Source organism: Falco cherrug, chromosome 17, assembly GCF_023634085.1.
Source record: "Falco cherrug isolate bFalChe1 chromosome 17, bFalChe1.pri, whole genome shotgun sequence".
Classification (NCBI taxonomy): Eukaryota; Metazoa; Chordata; class Aves; order Falconiformes; family Falconidae; genus Falco; species Falco cherrug.
In genome coordinates, this window is record NC_073713.1 from 5505787 (window position 1) to 5528076 (window position 22290).

At 51.0% G+C, this 22290-nt stretch overlaps 1 protein-coding gene across 3 annotated transcripts in view; it reads left to right on the forward strand.

The window, feature by feature from the left end:
• Window positions 1-22290, forward strand: part of KIRREL3 (kirre like nephrin family adhesion molecule 3) — a 339016-nt gene that overhangs the window by 237804 nt on the left and 78922 nt on the right. For all 3 annotated transcript variants that reach the window (XM_055695884.1, XM_055695885.1, XM_055695886.1), the window contains 2 exons: window positions 2761-2910; window positions 4649-4798. In XM_055695884.1, coding sequence (XP_055551859.1) covers window positions 2761-2910; window positions 4649-4798 — 300 coding nt within the window. The remainder of the gene's footprint in view (window positions 1-2760; window positions 2911-4648; window positions 4799-22290) is intronic.

Genomic DNA, 22290 nt, shown 5'->3' on the forward strand with positions numbered 1-22290 from the left:
CTCGAAAACAAATCAAGAAACAAAAAGAAAAAGAAAAACAAATAAAACCAACCAAACAAACAAAAAACCCCACCAACCCTACAAAAGGTTTCATTTCTAACAGCAATTACCAAACGAAGCCTCTGCTTAATGGGCATTTTCGGAGGGCACGGCCACCACTTCGTGCTTCTGCTTTCTCATTAGGACGCTCGCAGCTCCCAGCTGACAAGCTGATAGTTGTCACTGATAAAACAATCTTTTTGGGTTATTGCCACGTTCCAGCCCTGTCCCCGCTTGCCTGGCTTGCCTTGAGAATTGTCAAGATTATGGAAAGAGATGGGAAAACATAGTTAGCCAGTGGGAAAAAAAAATAATAATATATAGAAAAACCAAACCACAAAACAGCAAAGCAAAATGCTCACTTTTTTCTGCTTTCTCTCCTAATTTTCTCTCTCATCCCCGCTTTTCCCTCGTATCCTAGTAGCGCTTGTCCTTTATGAGTCCAAATAGAATACAGAGCTGATTAATATTCCCTTTGAAATCAATTTTCTCAATCTTAATTCAGCACAGCAAGGGTTTCTGCTGGTATTGGAGGCCACCGTGACTTCCAGCAAGGATCTCCCAGCAGAAGGAGCTGGAATCTTCTTGGGATAAACCTGTCCCGTTGTGCATGGAGCACCGCACCAAGAGCCACCGCTGTGGGCTTTTGGAGCACCCATGATGAAAATCAAATTTCCTTGCAAACGTGTGGGTGCTGGGAGAGCTGGGACCTTCGAAATACCTGTGAATGGGATGCTGGAGGTGCTCCTGGGTGCTGCGGGGAGATGGGTGACAATTTCAGCAGGGCTTTTTGAACTGGGAGAAATCTAGAAAGGATCACTCTGCTCTCCCCCATGCATCTTCAGCTGGCGAAGAGCAAGTTTAAGTTAAGCTACGATAAATGAAATTGAAATCTAAACGCTCACACGGGGATGTATGTTGGTTTATGTGTGCGTTGAGCTTTGTAGCTTTGCCCTGTGGGCACGGTCCAACGACTCGTTTGGAAACAAGTTTAGTTGTGGGAACTTGTGTCCTATTTAACCTTGGTTTAGGATTAATCATCAGCCAGTTATTAAATTGAATTAATGTAAATTAGGATTGAATTGATTTAGGGCGGTTCACGTGGAGACTGTCCTGGTTTAACAAATGGATTTTAAAGAGAAACTTTTTTTTTTTCTTCAGCGCAGTACGATTCCGTGTCTTGAAGTGATGTTCGGCTGAGGGGTGTGGGTTGTTAATTCTGTGGCTGTGGCAGGACGATAATTCACACACAGCGAGGCTTCTGATCCTTCGAACCCATCAGCTAACGCAGCCGGTCGCAATCCAGCCATTCTGCCTTCCTCCCAACTTCTCTCTTTCCTGGATCTCTCCTCTATCCCGAGTAAGAGTAGGATTTTAAGGGCTCCGAAGCGATAGCGCCCTTCAGATGCCCTGCAAATAACTCACATGAAAGACCACGCTCACAAGGGGTCCAGCTGTCAGTGGGTCAGCCTGGGGGGCTTTACATTTAGGACCTTCCAGCGTTAGCCTGTGGCACTACATGTATGGCTAGCTTGGGATGGAGCAAGCCATCTCTAAGATATCCTGGAGGAATAATGACGTTCGGGGGGCTGTGTCACTGTTTGCTCTTCCTTTTATTATTTACATGCTCAGATCAAGAGGAGGGAGCAAACCGGCACCATTGAACCGCAGGGATGTGTTGCATGAGCATCCCAGATCCTCATCTTCCCAGACTGAAAAGCAGAGCACTCTTTTTGGAAAGAAAAAAACAAACAAACCACCACCAACCAAAAAAACCCACAAAAAAACCAAAAAAAACCCAGAAGCATTTAACACTTTGGATGTTTTCCTATCATGGCAAAGCCAAGGGACGATGATGCGTTTCAAAGAGTGAAAATAAAACGTCATGCCAGCACTTAGCAAACTCTGCCGTGAAAGGCTGAGTGCTTTCTGTTGAAAATGAGAAGTTTCATCTCACACCTCAGGTGTGAGCCATCTCAGGGTGGCAGGAGCTGACCCCAGGGCTTTGGGGTGGTCTTGCAGCGTTCAGGGTGGGGAAGGGCTGGGAAGGGAGATGATAGCCCATCACATTTGGTCCACCTGTGTCAGCTGCCATGCTTAAGGGCTTGGCTCATCAAGGTTGGATAGTTTGGAAGTTTGAAGAGTGAAACTTTAGGAAAAAAAAAAAACCGACAAAAAAAACCCCAAAAACAGTGCAGGGCTGTCACTTCCTTTCATCTCCGGGCGTGTGTGTGATGCTTGCAGCAAATACAAGTAGGTTACACTCTGGAAGGAGAGGGGCCGGCAGCAGGCAGTTCTCCTGCCTGTTTTCTAGCAGGTTCCTACCTATGCATCCTGATTCCAGAGAGCACGTGAGGTGGGAGCGGGACTCGGAAGCAGAGGACCTTTAGGGGTAGCAGGTGTAATATTAAATATTGCTGCCTTGGTCGTGATGGCTAAAACACTGGCAGCACAATTTGGAAGAAAACAGTAAGAGGAAACCCTGGCACCTCTTTGCTGTATCATTTTCTTTTCCCCAGGAAGGAAAAACACTGCAAATTTGTAAGTGTATGAAGGAGCCATAAGTAGTCACTTAATGAATCGCTGCAGAATTCAGCCTCGGGTTTGCACCACGGCAGGAGCATCTCGGGCTGGTGCATCCCAAAGGCGCTGCATTGCATGGGGAAGCACCGGAGCAGTGACAGCCTCCTCTTCCTCTTCCTCTCTCCTTCCCTGCTCCAGGTCAAGCCTCGTCCTTCACGCAGCAGCCCCAGGACCAGGTGGTGATCGCCGGGCAGCCCGTGACGCTGCTCTGTGCCATCCCCGAGTACAATGGCATTGTGCTGTGGATCAAAGACGGGCTCGCCCTGGGAGTCGGACGGGATCTCTCAAGTAAGTCTTGACCCTACCTAAACCTGGAAAACCGGAGCTCTCCCCGCCCAGCACTGCAGGGGCACCTACAATATTTATTTTAAGACTAATGAGTGTTTTCATTTCAACTACAAATCCTTCCAGCCAATTCAAACATAGTTGTTAAAACCCGGAATAAACAAAAACTTCTTTTACTCTGACTTGAAACAAAATGGTTGATTTCCCACAGGTGTGACCTGACCCTTTGGAAAGCCTGACTTTGGTTTTCAGTTGACTTTTGGAAACAAACCTCATGTTTCCAAAACACAGACTGAAATGTTTTGTAAACATTGAAAGTGCCTGTTTTGACATTCTCCACAAAAAAAAAAAACCCAAACCAAGAAAGTCTCTGTTTGCTTTGAATAAATGTGTTTATGGCAGTCCAGAGGAGCCCACAAGCACTTGTGGCTTCCTTAAGCTGTACTTTTGGCAAGTTCTGGTTTGGTAATAAAATTCCCCAGACTTCTCGTTGCTTAATCCCACGCCTGCATTGTGATTGAGGGTTTATTGCAGCTGCCGAAGGTTCTGGAACAGTAGTGGAGAGGTTCTACATTTTATTCTATATATTTTGCTGGGACATAGTGATTATTTTTTTTTTTAGTGAAATATTTCACACGACTGAGGGAGAGCGTTGGCTGGAAAGCCGAGAGGGCAGCGGAGGCTGTACGCATGTGACGTTGCCACAGCTCGACTTCTGCAGAGCACGGGAGACCCGAGAGGGTTTTTCTCCAAGTCAAGCAGTGACATTCAGAAGCCAGGGGAGGGTTTGTGTTTCTTGGTCTCCAGGGACCTCCAGAGTGCAATGCCTGCATTTTCTTTTCTTTCTTTTTTATTTTTTTTCTTTTAATACATATAATTACGCATCTCTCAGACTTGCCTGACTGAGCAGTCCCCTCTTCAACTGTTTTTCAAAGCTCTGTGCCACAACTTTTACATATATTAGAGAGCTGAGCTTTCCATACAAGACCTTGCAACATGAACGGGTAACAACAGCTCCACTGAAGTATGTAGCTGATGTGAACGACTTCCACAATTAACGGTGCTGGGGCTGCTTTAAGCCAGAGGAACTGCCAGCTCATATGATACCAGCTCAGCCAGTCATCTAATTAGCTAAATACAAACAAACCCATCATTTGTATTTCTTGCGGTTCAGGAGAGCAAATCCTGCTGCTGAGAGCTTGCAAAACAACAAAAACACGAGAGCATGCCAGGCTGCCTGCGTTAACACAGCGCATTAATCACCGGCACAGGGACGGATGGGGTGATGGCAGCCGTCCTCCCGTGGTGCTTCAGGTGTCTCACAACACGGGGCAGGCTGACCAGGGCTGTCAGGACCCCTTCAGACCCCCACCCAGCCACCCTAATAGTGGAAGTGTCCCAGTGTTTCACCACAAGCGCATGCACAGCTTAAGGAGTTCAGGGATTCAGGAGCCAGAGGTGACGTGGGTTTCCTGGTGGAAAGGCTCATCCCTTTCCCTAGGGATTGCCATTGATGCTCCTTCATCAGCACTTCTGTTTTGAACTGTTAGAGCAAAACCTGCAGTCTCTTTCCCGGATTTGGGAGGCCTCTCCATCTCTCTTCTTGGGCTGGCTGCCAAGGAGGGGAAGGAGCTGCCTGGCCCCTGGCTCTTTGCTGCGGGGTATCAGGGGCTCTGGGCTGTGTGCTCGTCATCCTTGGGCTCATCAGCTGCCTCCTCACCCCCTGCTTTGCCTCCTGCAGGTTATCCACGCTATCTGGTCGTAGGAGACCATCTGTCCGGACAGCATCACTTGAAAATCCTGAGAGCTGATCTCCAAGATGACGCCGTCTATGAATGTCAGGCCATCCAAGCGGCCATCCGATCCAGACCTGCCCGGCTGACTGTTCTCGGTAAGTCCCAGCTCCTCCTCATCTTGGAGGGGGTTGGGGAATTTTTTTGTCCTGGCGGTCCCACTGAGTGGCTTTTTGACAAAAGGGTTTGTGGCTAAATCAAGAGGACTGGAAACGAATCTGTCGTGAGCACCACGGGGGTGCGTCTGCATCCTGAGGGCAGTAGCAAAGGTAGGCGCTTAGGGAGTGCGGCAATTCTGGGGTAACGCAGGCACAAAATGTTTGGGACTTCAGCTCTACAAATACACGCGCCAATTCAGGAGTGTATGTGCGTAAATTTAAGGATATGAGGAGCGTCGGTGCCATCAGTGTGGTAAGCGTTGCCCTTGCTGCAGCGCTGCTTTGCGGCAGGAGCAGGAGGAGGAACCTTGAGAAAACTGCTTTAATTTTTGAAATTCAAGGCTTGAGGAAAGGCTTTAATACTAGTAGTTTTAAAACTATCTTCATACCATCTATTTTCATACGTACGTTTTCTCATCGTGTGTTTGTCAGTAATTCATCTTTCCCATGGGCAGCACAGGAGTGTGTTGCGTGGGATTGCAAACGGGAGATGACTCCCAAGCATGGGATTGCAAACGGGAGATGACTCCCAACATCTTGTCAAGACCTTTTTTGGGGTAGTAGGTGGGAGAGTGATGCTTTGTTGGCGAAGGCTTTGTTGGCAGGCTGGCAAAGCAGTTGTGAGTGCTTATCAGGAGTTCAGGTGGTGTTGGTGAGACTTCCCAGAATGAATGTGGCCTCAGAGAAGTTAATAAAAAAGCTATTTTTCTTGAAAACCTTGGAGAAAACCCAGGCTGTGCTGCTCCCAGATACATCCTGATTATTCAACCCCCAAAGTGAAACTGTTTACATATTTACATTGGTTTAAATTGAACTTTGGCTATTTTTTTTCCCCTTGTTGTATTTTTTTTTCCCCTTGTTGTATTTTTTTTTCCCCTTGGTTATTTTTACCTTGTTAATTTCCAGGGACAAAAAGTCCTTAAAAAAAGATGAAACCAAGAGTGTTTAGGTGAACACTAATCAGTCTGAAGCAGCCAAAAAAATGGAATTAAGGTCCTAGTTCTGGTTGAAGGTGCACTTCGGGAGAGTCCGCGCGTCACCGGGAAAATGCGTCCTAATTTCTGGTTTGTAATTTCCCCTGTGCTTGGTTTTCCCTCTCCGCAACCCTACCAAGTACCCTACCCCCAAACTTCAGCCACTGCCTTCTCTTCCTTCACTTGACCCCGAAGATAATGATGATTTTCTTTTGATCCATCCTTCTGCTCAATCAACCCTTCTCGGCAGCTCAGCGCTCTGCCATGTGCCCGTACATGAAAGGCACCTGCAAATGAATCGGAACGCAGAACGCAGCTGTCGGGGGGGCTTTTGCTTGCACCAACAACCTCTGCAAGCTGTATCCCTTCCCCTCCTTCGCTTGGGCTCCCTCCTTCTGTTGCGAAGGCAGAATACGTCGCTGGAGCCAGACAAAAGAAATAATGTTATTTAATTAGAGCTAAAGATTTCCAAACTAATTTAGTCCCAGAGCGCTCGGGCGTACGTCAGAGCTCAGAGCTGCCGCGAAGCGTTGATTGAGCAGAGAGATGTTTTTATGGATCAAAAGGAAATCATTATTATCTTTGGGGTTGTGGAATGTGTTGAATAGATGGTAGTTAATGTTTATGTGAATATACTTGGTAGCTGCTAATTGGTACATTTACCTAAGTTGTTCAGCAACTTACATTTCCTTTTAAGAAAATTAAAGTTATAGCATGTTCAACTTAAGCCCGATCAGTAAGAAGATGGGGCTTGGCAAGCCGTCAGAAGCCCATCTTTCACTTTAAATGTATTTATGCAGATGTTCTGGGGAAATTTAAGGCTGGCTGGGGAGGTGGGAGTGATAATCCCCACCCTGGGCAAGGGGCTGGAGGGTCGTTAGTGGTCACCAGCTGGCGCCTTCGTGCCTTTGCAGCGGGATGCGGAGTCCTGCTGCAACGCTTGCGGCAGGCGTTGGCACGGCTGCTCTGCGCCGCGATTTAGCCAGGGAATAGAAATGGCACACGAAGAGTAGATGCCTCCAACCCCAGGGAATAGAAATGGCGCAACAAAGAGTAGATACCTCCAATCCCAGGGAACAGGAATGGCACACGAAGAGTAGATGCCTCCAACCCCAGGGAACAGGAATGGCACACGAAGAGTAGATGCCTCCAACACCTCGTGTGTTAAGAGCCAGCGTGGGCTGCTGACAGCCGGTTACAGCGTGCGGGACGTCGAGCTAAGCTTGCTGTGCGTTAGGCAGTTTGTACGGGAAAAGGGAGCGACGTGTTCAGTGGTTACAGATGTGTAATGCCACCAGCTGTGCGGAGTTCTCCTCGTCAGATCCAGTGCCTGACAACTCGATGAGCCTGCTTTAGGCGTGAGCTAAGCAGCTCAAATTGTTGGGTCTCCCAGATTTTTGGGTCTCCCAGATTTTTGGGGTCTCCCAGACAGTGGGGTCTCCCAAATGTCAGGTCTCTCGCTGGGTTAGGAAGGGATGTGACAGGCTGCCTGAGCTGCCTCATTGGAAGAAGATGCTCTTGGGGCATTCCTTCATCCCAGGCTGCCCAGCGTCACCTAGGCAGGAGAGGATCCCTGAGCCGGCCCCGGATCCGTGGGCAAACCTGGCAGCTCTCGGGGAAAAGATTTGTCACGGCTAGAGCAGAGCTGGGAGGCTCTGGTGGCTGGGAGCCCGTCGTTTGCTGCTGGCTTTGCCAACAACTCGAGGGGCTCATCAGCCAGCCAGGGATGCTGGAGGTGGTTCTGGGGAACCCCATCCCGCTCTGTCACACCCCGGCCTTGTCTCTGGAAAACCTTGTCACCTGGTGGTTTTTTGCATGCGTCGGCACTGCCTTGTCCGTTCTTGCCAGCTTTTCCACTTCTTTGGTATCAAGAAATCCCCTAATGCCTCCCAGCTCGGGTTTCCAATCGCTGTCATTCATGTCTGACAACAGCTCTGTGGGGATGATGCCTCCTACTTCCCTGCTCAGATGCAGATCTACACCATATTTTAATTAAATATTTAAGGTTTTGTCACATTGTTTTTAAATCTACATGGTTAAATGTAGTGGAACAGATCATTCCATAGCCTTGGAAGTCCAAACTTTCAAACAGATGAGCCTATTAGTGTCATCAGCATTGGGGAAAGTCTTTTATTTGTAGAGTCGCTGGGACAAATATTGCTGGGGAACGCAGCTAACCCACCCCAGAACCGATGGAGCCCCCCTCCCTCCAGGTCTCCCTCACCTTCCTTCCTACCGCTGCCCAAATTGTCCGGGGAATGAGCCTCTGCTCTCCCAGGAACACCTGCCCCAGCAGGGAAGGCAGCGGCTGATGAAGCCGTTGAGGTGGGGTGGGGAGATGCAGAGGCATCCACGTTTTCTGCAGGCGAAGGACGTCAGGGCAGCGGTGGGGCAGGGGAGCCCAAGCCAGGCAGGCTTTGGGAAGCCACCAGAGGGCTGTTTGCTACCTGGTACATCTTTAATGGCAGGGCTTCTTCATTTATGATCTATTTAGCTAAGCCAGGGTATTAATTAAATAGAGCAAGAGCCTGATTAGGACTTGGAGAAATTTAAAAATAAAATCAGACAGCGATGGAGCAAAATTGCAAAGCAAACACTTTGGCTGTAACCACTGGAGAGTTCCCTCCGGTCTTCCATCAAAGCTCAGAGCAGGGAGGGCAAATACAAGAGATTATATAGCCAACAGATGTGTGTTGTTAAAATATGCATCTGCCAGCCGTGTAGTTTAAGGAGCCAGAGGGCTAGCTCGTGGATCCATCTGCACGCGAGGGACCGCGCATGAATTCGAGGCCCCGCCAGCCGAGCGGGGATTTGCAGACACGTTAATTAGTGCTGAGTTCCCAGATCTCAAAGGCAGCCGAGCGAGGAGAAACTTTGAAGAGAGAATTGGCTTCCCCAGGAGGGAGAGGAGGGGAGGATGGGGGGCACTGGCTCGCTGCGCCGATCCGGCGGCGGCATTCCCAAGCCTTTGGTTTGCCATGGCCAGGGGTAGGCAGGACCTGCGGTGCTGGGAGGAATCCAGGTCACTCCTGGCATCCATCTGGGAGGAATCCAGGTCATTCCCCAGTGGATGGCTGGGGAAGCTGGATGGCAGCGTGGTGGCTTCTCCATCGCTGGCATCCCGGCAGGAGCATCCCGAGGCTAGGCTGGTCCGTGGTCCTCCCCAGCACGAGAGGGGAGCCACCAGCGCTGTCCCCGCAAGCGGCTCTACACCTCGGCGCAGGGAAGGGGTTGGTCCCAGAGGGGTGCTGGTGACAACCAGAAAAAGGGGACCATGGGGGTTGGAGGAGGGAGGCAGAGGAACTACTTCCAGAGACTTAAGGTGAATAATTGATAGGCAATTAACTTGTACATGCACCTTTTATAGTCTAATTCCCTGTCTCCTCCCCCTCCACAGCCTCTTCTAATATTAACTCTGAAATCATGTGTGTCCCATTAGAAATAAAGCTTTCTTAAATCAACATGAATTATTTAACGCTACAGATTAAGTTAATTTGAAGTGAGAGCTCCTGTCTTTTCAGATGGCACAAGCCAGGGACAGGAGAAGAGGAGGGTCACCCGGGTGTCAAGCGCCTTTATGTTCAATCACAACCCTTTTCCTCTTTTTATTTTATTTTTTATTTTATTCCAATCGTCTCTCTCTAGCTGAGACTTTCCAGTCCTCCCCTGCAGAGCAGAGTAAGCTATTTCCATTACCAAAATGATTGCTGGCAGCTTGAGATATCTGCTTTTCCCAGCTTTCCTGCTCTTTAGCGGGGTTTGATCGAAAATAAAGAGGCTACGGCTTGGGAAAGGCCATTTTTCAGGACTTGTTCATGGTGCTGAGCCGCAGTGAGAAAATGGGGACCAGGTGATGATTCAAATCCAGAAACGGTTCAGCTTGGAACCATCTCAAGTATTTTTCCATAGTTTTTTTAACATAATTCAATTCTTGGAATGCAAAATTCAGCCTAAAACCAGCAGGTCAGGATGCCAGTTCCAAACGAGAAAAGAGGCGACAGAAACATGACCGTTTTCTTCCAGTCTCTTCTCCTTGAAAAAGTTTGGGGCTTCACAAAGCTGCTTTTTCTGCTGGGAATATTTTCAGTGGCAAAATAGCAACCGGCTCTACTGGGAGTGAAAGAGAAACATCAAACAATCGAGCCCAAATCCCAAATAACCTAAATATTTGATGTCGTGTCTGAGTAGCTTAAGTTTGCAGCACTCTGAGCCGGCTCCTTTTGATAGCACAAGGTGGACGGGTTCCCTTGCTCGCATCCCTCTGTGGCTCCCGGCGTGGGAAGGGTTTTCCGTGGCTGGACCGTACCCAGCCAGGCAAACCCAGGGTCCTGGAGGTGCTGGGTGCTGTACAGAATCAGGGCAACCTCTGCCCTGTGCAGTCTATCGCTGGAAAAACAGATCAAAGAGACGTATCGTCTGCTGAAAAGCTCCAGAGATGGGTCCTCCCAAGCTGGGTTTCACTGGGATGTTGGGAAGCGGGAAGTCTCCCCACATTTCGGAGGGGTTTGCACCCAGCCGGTCTGGAGGAGGAGGGCAAGGCGGCGGCCACGTGCGCTCTGCTCTCCTTGCTTTGAAGGAGGCGAGCAAAATTGGTTCGTCCACCACCCCGTTAAGGACTGGCTGGATGGTGCTGGGGTGAAACACTGTACGGGACGTGCCCCCCCAGCCTCCTTGCTGAATAATTAACGACTTTCCAATCACGCAGATACGGGGAGGGGAAAGCTAAGAAAGCAAACTCTTTCCGATGACAGATACACCCGCCGCCGTGCTGCGGCTTTTGCCATGCGGTCAGTAGAGCTGTTACAACAGGGAGTAGCTCTGTGTGCCTGGTCACTGCGAAATGCAAAAAGCCCCTTCCCTGAGGATCCAGGAGGGAGTTTCCCACTGGGAAAGCTGGAGCTTTGGCAAACCCAGCCCAGTTTGCACGCTGCTTGTAACAGCACCCTGCTGGGCATAACGCCTGTCCCAGTCCAATAGGCATAGTTAATACACCACTGCATGACCGAAAAATTTTTTAAAAAATAATTTTTTTTTTTAATCAAATGCATTAAAAAATATAAAAATATTCCTTCCCACAGGACAGGGCTGTATCTGAGCAGTAGCTGGTGTTTAATTGCACAGGGAGGGGTTCATCAGTCCTAAGCAAACACTGCCTCTGCTCCCTCAAAGCCTGCTCCGGTGTTACCAGCTCACACCATTTTATGAGCAGTCTTGGAAAATTTGTGTTTTCTTAAAGCTCCGAGCCCCGGGGTTAGGTGACACCGCCAGACTTCTCTTGTTCTGAACATAAATTAATGGCTAGTCGTCGGTGCCACAGAGCCAGGCTTGAATACTGGAGGGAGATTTGTGTCCCTGGAAGCCCAGCGGTTCCCTTGGAACTGCATCGCTTGGTCTACCAGCAGGTACCACCTCTCCCATCAAACTTCACCTTGTTGTATCCTCAGAGCTGCAACAGCGTTCCTACCTGAATGCTGAAGACTGAAGGACCACAAAGTAAATAGGAAGAGACGCGGTTAGAGATGATTAATGTTAGGGTGCGTGCACCCATCTGCGATTCCTTGTCTCGATGCAGGGAGGGCCTGACCCGTGTCTTTATCGAACACAAAGCGTTTGGCTCCTCTAGGCAGAGCCTGCCGGTCTGTACCGAACTGATGGATGCAAAGCACATAGAGCTGATAAAAAAGCCTTCCCGATTCTCCGTCATCCTTTCAGATGCGATGGTGGCTGCATCCCTTTGCCCCTTTCCAGCCCTTCCTGCTGGCTCTGCCCACCCCCCTGCCCCTCGCACGGGGGCCGTGAGCTATTGCACCACGGCTGTGGTGGCTGGAAAGTTGCCATGGAATGATGGGGGGGTGCTTGCCGCGCATCCAAATCCCTCCGTACCACTGCGCCCATCACTTGTACTGCTGTGTCTGTGCTGCCTCCCGCTCCGGGCACAAACCTCTGCGTCTTGCCCTCCAAATCCTCCCCAGTTCACATAAGGCACCTGGGAGCCAGCGCTCCCGCTGCATCACTTGAGCCTTTGCATCATATACTGCATCGAACGGCTCCTGCTCCACGCAACGCCTGTGGACAGGGGAGATTATTCTGCTTTATGCCCTTTTGGCTGGCTGACACCTTGCATTCTGCATCACATAAACAAACCCCGCGCACGTGTCTCTCTGCTTTGCACGCCTGTACGCGTTTCTCCCTCTTGCCAATCAAGACAAAACTCCCCCGTCTGCATGCTACCCGCGCTCCTCTGTATCTGCATTAAACCTGCACGCAGCAGCTCCTTTAGTGCCTTGCCGGCATGCACACACAGATGCGATAACGGTTGCAGCGCCGTGCGTCGGGGCTGCGCTCGGCCAGGGGATCCATCACCGCTGGGGACTTGGTGGGTTGTTAGTGACCTGCCAGAAGTATTGACTCCCTCTCCCCTCGTCAGCTGGCAGAGAAGAATGAGGCCCTCGAAGCATGTCATCACCTGAGCGACAGCCCCCGCTTTCCTATCGATCACCCCCAAATGAAAAATGAGCGCCAGGCTCCGCGGGGGCAGGGGCAGCCGCAGTGCTTGGGGAGAGGGTGGATAAAGCGGCTGTTGAGCTGTTCCTGCTGGGAGCTGCCCAGCCAGCCTGGAGGGATGAGGTTTCTTGGGTCTGAGAGCTTTGCCAGCCCTGTCCTGGGTTGCTTTTTGTACATCTTGCATTTGCCCCCCCCCTCCCCCCCTCCTTTAAGCGCTGCCCAGCCGTGCGCCCCCGCTGAGCACGTTCCTGAGCTGCTGTGCGGGCCGTGATGGAGTCCAGGCTTCCCAGCACCACTCCCAGCTCAGCCAGCATCCTTCCCAGGTCACTGGGGAGCCCTGTGATGAATTTCACTCCTTGATCCAAACCCCTCGCAGTGCTGCCTGCTCCTGGCGTGTCCGAGTGGCGTTTGCTTTCGATGCCCCCGCCGGGTGTCGGCTGCCCACCTGATGGGGGGATGGGGGTGGGGATGGGGCATTCCTTTGAGCTCAACTTGGGCTTCAAAACTGCATCTTAACAACTGACCTGTGGGTGTCCTTTGTAACTGATGGGTGAATAACCACCCCTGCGCCAGGATATTCATCTCATGCCAAGGCAGAGTTGGACAAGTGGCCCGCTGGAAGGGGCTGTTACTCTTTTTTGACGTTAAAAGGTGCCTGGCCTGCTCAAATCAGGAGTAGACCCTGCGGACATGTGAAGTTTGTTTGGGATGACAGCAGCCTTGGGTCAGTGCTTCCTTACTGGGCTGTGCAAAGAGTTTTGGCTGCAGGCTCCAAGCGGTCCCTGCCGAGGCTGGTGTTGGAAGCCGCGGTGAGATGGGTGCTTCCATACAAAAAAAAAGGTAGGGGCTTGGTTTTGTGGTACTGGGCGGTGATGTGGGTGCTGAGCTGCGGCGGGGTGCAGGAGGCACTACCCCAGACACTGCAGTAAAGGCACAGTGCCTAAAGGGATCGCTTTAGGGATAGATCACAAATGAGGGATCACTTTAGGTGGCAAGCGTGGACATGGCATTGGGTGACCCATCCGAGACTCCTCTCCAGCATCCTTCCCAGTCCTGGGAATTAGGCTGAGGTTTCCCCCCTCCCCGGGGGACAGGCATGAAGCTGCGCTCTCGGGTTGCTCTAACATGCTCAACTCTGACCTCCGCCGAGAGAGAAAAGGGATTCATGGCAAATTATGGATTTAACACCTATGATGAATCTCCATTACAGCATGAAATAAGAAAGGAAAATGTAGCTAAATGGAAGATTTCCCCTGGGCAGCAGGAGGCTGCAACTTACGAGAGGCTAGGGAAAATAGGAAAAAAAAAAAGGGGGGGGGGGGGGTGGGTGGCATCAGGAATTAGGAAAAACCTTGTTCCTTTAACTATTGCAAAAGCTTTGCAAGACACTGCTTGCAGGTTCATAGGGATGTAGATTAAAGGCCAGAGCTCAGACCCGTGGCACAGAGGTTTTCAGCTGCATCCCTTCTGCTTGTCATGACAAGGGGAGATGAAATATTGGTGATTACCAGCCCCGTGGGTGCTCGGGACAGCCAGCCCCCAGCCCCCAGGACCAGGACATGCCATTCATCACAGCACCGAGTGTAACCTGTCATCTTCTGTTGGGAAACGCCAGCGGAGCATCCTTCCCTGACATTGGTGCCTTTCAGCTGGGACTTGGCTCCTGACTCCCAGGCACATGGCTTCTGGGGTCCTCACCACCGCAGCATCCACCTCCTGCTGCCCCCCACTCCAGCGGCTGCTTCCATAGGGTTAATCCTTCTCTCGGGGCATCGGTGCAGCTCCGGCGATGACTCAAGAAACTATGGGTATTTCTGAGGCTCCTGCTGAGTGGGGTTTGGGAAGAGCAGAAACTGGCATCGTCGCGCTGAGGATGGATTCCCATGGGATGGAGCTGGCAGCCAGGTGGCTTTGCTGGCGGTGCGGGCAGGAAGATGGGGGGCTTTAGTGACAAAATACAGGCTTAGGAAGCCTGGGGAAGGGGGCACCCAGCATGCTGCCTGCTTGGCTTGTGCTCCCGGCTGGATGGGCAGAAAGGGAATCCAGTGAGTTCTATCCTGGATGGAAACACACGAGTCCCAGGTTCGTCTCTGTGCTGCCAAAGCCTGCGCGTGCCACCTTGAGTGAGTCCTTCAGGCTCAGATCCCTTCCTTAAGGAATGGGAAAAGGGACGGGGTGAAACAAATAGGAAAGTTTGGGTTATAAAGTTGATCTGCCTTGTACCCTGCGCTCGCTGCCGTTATGGGGACAACATCCGAGAGGTTTTGTGCAGTCAGTTATTTCAGGGCTTGGGCAGTGGCCAAGGAGAAATGCTGCAGAGTCATAGTTTTGGAGATAAGTGTCTATATTCTCCTCTGCGTCATAAATCACGTAGGAACTGAGCTCTCCTCCCTGTGACCCAGCGGCGCACGAGGGATCCTCTTACCCTCCTTAACTCGTGGCGATGCAGTGGGCACCAACGTCACAACCCATGTGATGGGTGCAAATCATTGGGGGAGCATCGGCGCACCCGAGGGGGCTGTTCCTCATCCAGGTTGTAGCTAGGGAGGTCTGCAGAGATTTCTCCTAGCGGGTGAGAAGCAGCGTTCAAATGAGAGGCAGCATGAAAAATTGCAATGGGGAAATAAAAGTCTTTCCCGATACCATGTTTAATTGCTAACAAAGACAAAAATCACACCTCTTGTATTTGGTTCACCAGCAAAAGCCCAGATACCAGCTGCCCCGTATGTATTTGATTCCAACTGGTAGGTTTAAGAGATGCAGAAGGTATTTAATGATAATGATAATGATTTACATTTATATAGTGCCTGATATCCACTGGGATCACAAAGTGCTTTATATATCTATGGATAAAAATATACTGGATAACAAGCGCTCCATCCATCACCAAATCCCAGCCACTTCCCCAGCAAGGCAGCAAGCTGTGCAGGAAAGAGCTGCTGCATTGCCAGAATCGCTCTCCCTCCTCGCTGCTATGGCACTTGGGGTGCTGTACGGTAATTTTGTAATAAAACCAGGTGATAAAAACACTTTAAAAACAACAATGTCATAAAAAGAAGAACCCTCACTGTCATAAAACTGCACGCAGCAGAACAGGAGGGGAAACTTGAAAGGGAGAAGGTTATAAATAGGGACTGTCGCTGTTGTGAAAATCAGGTCTGGAGGAGAGATGTCTTACAGCTGCTCTGGGTTAGGAGATGAAGAGCTTGGCCAGTAGCAGCATCTCTAAAGGGCAGGTACCAGCAGAGCTGGATAGAGAGGGACCTCCCAAGCTCAGTTTGGAGGTGGCAACACAGGAAAAAATCCCGACACCTGAGACTGGAAAGATGCTCCCACCTCCATGCCCTCCTTCCTCCTGCCATGGAACAGGTCTCCCGTGGGTTGGGTGCAATCCAGCCACCTTCCTCCTCCAGCTCCCTGAGCCGGCAGCACCCTGCCTTGCCTGCTGAACGCCAGCATCTCTCCTCGGAGGCGTCCAGCCTCACTAGCCTGGCATCCACCCCCCTAAAGAAAGGAGCAGCTCGGTTGAGAGACCCTTTTGTGGCAGCATCTCGCTCAGCTGGGTCTGGGAGGCAAGCGAGGGGAGGGGAGGAAGGAAGGGAGAGAGAAATTGAGGCTCTTAGAGATATTCATTCAAAATTCATAGGCACAAAATTGCAGTCTGCATGGATTTGTTTCCTTTTGGAAATTACAGGAAACTACAGGCACCAACAACTGTTATTCAAATAGCCACTTTAGATGATTAGGATGGCAGGAGGCTGTACTTACACATGCAGACCCAATATAATCAGACGCGAGGCAGGGTGGGAAGGCAAGGCCAGGCGAGGGGAAGCTGAAGGAGCTTATAAGCACAGGCAGGCAGCAGGGCAGCTCTGCCGGGGGGGGGCACGGGGCCAAATCCAGCCCCCGCTGTTGTGGTCTGAAGCAGGAGCATCCTATTAGCTTCACCTAGGTTGGAGAGCTGGCAGGTTGGGGATGATAAGGGAGAGCCTGGAGCTGGCTGGCAGTTCCTGGAGGAAGTTTCTCATCCTTCGTGAGCTGGCTGGCTGCGGGCAGGTAGCGCTTCAGGTACGAGCACCCTTCCCTCCTGCCTGCAAACGGGGGCTCTGCCCTCCCCGCACATGCACCATAGCCCAGAAATGCACATTCCTCATCTCCTACTCTCTCACCTTCTTGCACAAGCATGCACCATCACTCCCCAGCCTGTTAGAAATCAAGGCAGAGGGAAAGATTTTACCCACCTTGAATTTATTAAAAAAAAAAAAAAAAAAAAAAAAAAAAAGAAGAAAGCCACACATGTGCGAAACACTGAGCAAATATTGTTTTGAGGAATGGCCTGAGGGTCAGCGACGAAGTGCAGGCAAAACATCCGAGCCACTGAAGGGTGGAAATTGTGTAATAAAAGCAGGCTCTGCAGTACAAGTGCAGAGAAGGAGAGACTCCCAGCTTTTTATCCAGAGAGCTGTTTCTTTTACTTTCAAAATGTTCCTCTGGAGTACCAACGGTGTCGTGCGGTGCAGAGCGGCCAAGAGCATCTCGTCTCTCTCGCTGCTCACGGCAGCGTCTCCTGCTCAACCAAATGGTCCCTCCGTGGTGCTGAGCCTCCTTGCTGCGGATGGACAGCTTCCAGCAACCTGCTGCGTCTTCGCGAGTCTCTCAAGGTGTTTGTAAATGTTTGCGCACAGGCGAGCATCCCATCTGCGGGTGTGTTGGGCACGCGTTGGCAGCCGCGAACACGTGGCTTGGCAAGGTTTTAGCTGGAAGCGCCTGCAGCGAGCGGCAGGCACATGGCATCCAGCACTTGGCGGCGGGGATGGACCCAAATACGAACCCTCAGGGGTCCTGAGCTCACCAGACCTGCATCCTCAGCGATGCGAGGGTCCTTCTCTGTGCCTAGCTCCTGTCCCTGGCTGCAAGGTCACCAGGGACTTTACCTGCTAGCAAGCTCACCCTGGCACACGAGCCTTGTTCTGAGGCACCTGGGTGGCGGACAAAGGTGGACCTGCATGTCGTGGAAGGGAGGGAGACCTAAAAGGACAGAGCAGGAGGTCCTGAAGGGGCCGTCTGTCAAGCACAAGCAACTCAGAAAGAAGCTTCGACACCTTGCATGGGTAAGGAGACCCATGCAGAACCTCTCGGCTCTCAGCTAGACCCCTGCTTCTCCCTCCCTGATGCTTTTTGGGGTGACCTTGAGCGTGTGTTGGCCGGAGGTAGATGCTGACGAGCTCCTTTGCACACTCCAGCTTCCCTTTCAAGTCTCTCTACGAGTGCTCTTCTCTTATCTGGTAGCATTTTGCAAAACTTCACAAGCTTTTAGTGGCAAGACTTTTGCTAAGAGGCTGTTGATAAATCTGGAGTAGACGGCAGGAAGGTTTTAGTGCCGTATTCTCTTCCTTTCCATTGGAAAATGTGGCTTATCTGCTTCAGAGAATACAGGTTCTTCTCCTTATCTGTGCTGAAATCTTATCTAAACTGGTTCAGGTGGCGGAGCTGAGAGAAGGAGATAATTAAGCAAGAGACAGGTGAAATGCTGACATTATTATTACTTAAATGGCCCAAACCTTTTACCTCGTGTATTTTTTTTTTATATTTTACTTTTTTTTTGCTGGTGGTGACACATAACAAGGGAGAAATCGGTTTTTCCAGGTTATCTTCCCCATCCACACACACGACTTGGCCCCCCTCCTCCCTGCCCAAATATAAATCTCGTTTAACTGGTTCTGTTGGCAAGACAGAGAAATAATTAAGGCGAAGGTGCCTGAAATGTTGATGTTATTACTGTAATGCAGCAGCCTGTTTAGTTTCTTTGCCAATGAAATGCAACCAGGGGAAAATCAGTTTTAAAGATTACTTCCCAGAGATGCAAATAAAGGAGCGGAAACCATGTAGTCAGGAAGAAATGGTCTCAAACTAGGAAACATTTCAAAGTCTGTGACAGTCTCTTAGGGGCTTTTAAGACCACAATTTACCTTTTGACTGCATTCTATTTTCTCTGAAATCCTTTATTTCCCTCTTATTTATTGACTGGAGAGACAGCACAAAAACGAGAAAGCGATTCTCCAGCCGCTGGTCTTAAAAATCCATAGAAGAAAATTATTCTCAAGAGGGCGGGGGGGGGGGGTTGTTGTTGTTGTTGTTGGGCTCTTTTTGTTTTCCTCCCCCCTCCCCTTCTTTTTTAGCACTCTGTGTGAACTGGGGCTTAATTGAATCACTTTGCCATAGAGGGGCCTTGGACTGGAAGGTATCAAGGTCAGCGCCGGCTCGGAGCAAGCAGCCCTGATTAGAGAGGTGGGAACCATGGTAATAACACGGTGGGATGCAGAACGCATCTCGCTGTGGGCCAGGCGCGTGATGGACCTGGTGGGTCAATCCATCCACATGCCACGAGCCTAAATTGCGGCGATAACTCCGGCTGGGCTTGCTCTCCTCTCAGGGATGGCGCTCGGGATTAGGAAAATGTGCGTCGCTACTGCTTGGAGTAGCACCGAGCGCTCGGATCAGCATCACGCTCTTGGATTAGTATCCCTTTCGACACAGTGGTGGTCGGGGATTGATGAGGCTCCGTGCTTGGCTTTGCAATTTACGCTGTTAACATGCACTCCCCTTCCCCCCGTTCAAGGGAGCAACCGAGCTGCTGGAGCGAGAAAACCCTCTGCTTGCAGCAGGGATGCAGGAGCCGCTCCCAGCCGCACGCTTTGCCGTGGGATGGGGAGCCCGGCTGGCTGGTGCCTGGTCCCAGCAGCTCAGCTCAGGGATCTTCAAAGCACCACTTCAGCACGGGATCCTTTGCAGCAACCCTAAGGTGACCCATCAACTGTCCTTCTCCCAGCCCTTCCCTGGTCTCTCCAAGGAAGCTTCCTCCTAGAAGCACACACGTCTCCATCCTTGCCCCCCTTCCAGCCTAGAGCCTGGTCCCAGTCTGGTCCCAGCATCGCATCCCCTTGGCCTTGCCCCTGCCCCAAACCCCTTTTGCTCATCACGCGGCGGTTTCCACACGCGTGTCGTGCACACGTTTCTGTCTGCTGGTGTTCCCTGCCAGGGATGAAACTGAGACGCAGAGGGGGAAAAAAAAAATAATCATAAAGAAGTCCCGCAGTGCTGGCCTAGTTAGACCGTACCCAGCTGTGAGCTAACTCTGCTGCCCAAGCGAGCCCCCCGGAGACGGCGCTGCTTGGGAAGAAATAACTAGATTAAAAAATGGTGCATCAGCTTAGGCTAATATGGGTCAGAATCAGTGCGGCCGAGTAATTAGAGCCAAGATTTCAGAGATTAAATCCTTTTAGGCTATCCAGTCTGTCTTTCAGCTGGCTGTGTTTAATTACATCTAGCTTCTCTGGGCGTTGCAGAAAGGACCACGCTGGGACATCTCCCGCGCCTCCATCACTGAGGTTGCCTGCTGGTCGACACTTTTCTGCTCGCTTTCTGAGGTTGCTCCAGAAAAGATCTGGGCAGATCTGCAGGAAGGTCATGCCTGACCACACTGCAAAGGGATCTCCTCCTTCCATCCTCCAAAGCGCTTTGGGTGGCATCGGGGCTTCAGTCCTCGACAGGCAGCATGAGGGTGTCCGCAGTGGGGGGGTGGGGAGGGCAGGGAGCACTGGCTGCGCTCACTGGTGCCTCTGGGAGAGCTGGGAGAGGGGTTAAAGGCACAAGGAATATCCCGTTAGATCTGGAGCATTGCTGTGCACAGGTTCACGGGTCGGGCTGCTCCATTTTCTGCCTCTGTGGCTTTTCTGTCTCAGCTTCTCAGGCAGGACTCGGAGGCACTGTGCTCCCTAGTGCTGTTCGAAGGTGCAAAGGCAGCAAGAAGGATGGAATAATAAAAGTGCAGAGGTTTGAATAGTTTCCCTTTCGGAGTGAAGGATTTTGCAACAATTGAACTGAAAAAAAAGACTGATTTGGGCAAGACTTCCACCGGAATGGAACCATTTAGTTCAATCCCCCTGCCTTGAAAATCGTGACCCCGGGTGTGCCTGTGCCCCTTCGCCCCCCTGGACTTGGGCATCTCCCCCCGTGGTGTGCTGCGGTGTGTCTGGGTAGCCAGGAGCCCCGGGCTCTTTCCCAGAGGCAGGAGCTGGATCACAGGAGAGGTTTGGAGGGTTCGTGTCCATTAACACGACTGAAAAATTAAATCAGAGCCATTAGCACCCCTCTCCCTGCTTTCTGCGTAGCCTGTCTCCTGTTCTTCCCACCTCCTCTAAACCTTTTCTGATTTTTGCTGCTGTTGCAAACTCCAGGAGGAAGAGCATCCCTGGGGATGCAGGTTGAGGCATCAAGACCCCTCATCCCACAAGTCCCCGCCCCGCCCCCCCGCAGGACACCTGCTTCCCTCCGCGCATCCATTGCTGCAGCGAGAGCACCCTCTCCTGTCTCAGCTCTGCCTCACTGCATTTTTCCCCTGCTCCCTTCTCTTGCGTAGAAACCTGCGCTGAGGCTCCCCATCACCTACTGGGGTGACTGGAGACCCAGCAGTCGGGGTGCCAGCCTGGGCACCCCCTCCTTGTCCCAGCACCACGGCAGTGTGTGACCCACTGCACTCCCGACAGCAGCACTGAAGTCTGTTTAGGAGAACTGGGGGAATATTTAAGTTAAAAACAATTTCTAGGAGAGGTCTGTTATAATTACTAATTAGATCTGGTTATAATTATCTCTCTTTGCAATCCCGTACCTGCCGCAGAATAGCTCTGGTTCCTCCGAACAATTAACAGAGAAAGTCTTTTATGATACACCAGGTGATTACATTGCAATTGCAGCCTCCGTGGCAAATGCTGACTTATTAAAGAAGGGCCGATATTTACAGAAGAACAGTGTGATCAAATTAGGCTAAAATTAACTGGAGTAAATTAAGAATACAAGGGGTTTTTTTTCATCTGCTTCCCTTTCTTTGCCGCCACCGAGTCGCCTCTGGGTTTGTCCATAATGCTCGGTGTTGATTGCGGTACTTGACTGGGCACAAAGATACGGCAAGCGGCAACAACCCATTTCTCTGGTTTGCCTCTGCGTGAAATCTGCATTCGCATCTCCCTCGCACTCACCCGCCTCCTCCTGCTCCTGGAGTGCCGAGCCAAAAAACTACAGGCCAAGACCCAAAGCACCAGCGTTTGCAGCGACCCCCTCCCCGCCGCCCCCAGCTTTAATAACGTTGCTGCAGGCTCTGCCTGCGAGCCGGCACTGCACCGAGAGCCGGCTGGAAGCGCTCAGCACACGCTTGCTGGGCACGAGTTTTCTCTGAGCAATAGCAAAAGTGGGGGGGAATCTCCCCCAGCAATGCTAAACCCAACACTTGCTCGCACTTAAAGCGCATCTTAAGAAGTCCAAAGCAAAGGCTGGCGCTCAGCGTGCGGGAGGATCGTGCAACGAGGAATTTGGGGATTTTTTTAATAGCAACGGGCCAAACAAAATAGTCATCAGATGGTTTGAGGGTTGGGGGTTGTGGTTTTTTTCTTTTTTTTTTTTTTTTTTTTTTTCAGCACAAACGGAACTGTCGGCGAGTGGAGCATGATTCTGCGAGGGTTGACTCTGTAGCTATCCAGAAAGTAGCTGAGGCAGGCAAACTTCTGGCCGTGGCAGCGTGGTGTGGCTTATGGGGACTGTTGCTTTGCTTCTCCCAAGTAGAAGGCTGAATCATCCTAAATAATAGCGTAGCAGAGGCTGGTGGAGGTAATGAATAATAGAGTCTCTGGCCCAAGCCTTTGGTAAATTATCCTTCCAGTTAAAATTCATGAATTTGACAGGCTTTGCAAATTGCATCTTATTACAGATTCGCCAACTTCTCCACCTTGAGCTGATTGCTTCATCCCTAATCCTCCAGATCAAAGTCATGCCGAACATGGGGTCCCTTCCTGCATCTTTAGCAACTCCTGGTTTTTCCCTTAGTCCGGGAGCTCCAGCCTGGTTCTGGCTGAACGCTACCGAGGGTCTGCAGGCTCAGCCTCAGCCTGGGGCTCCGCTTTG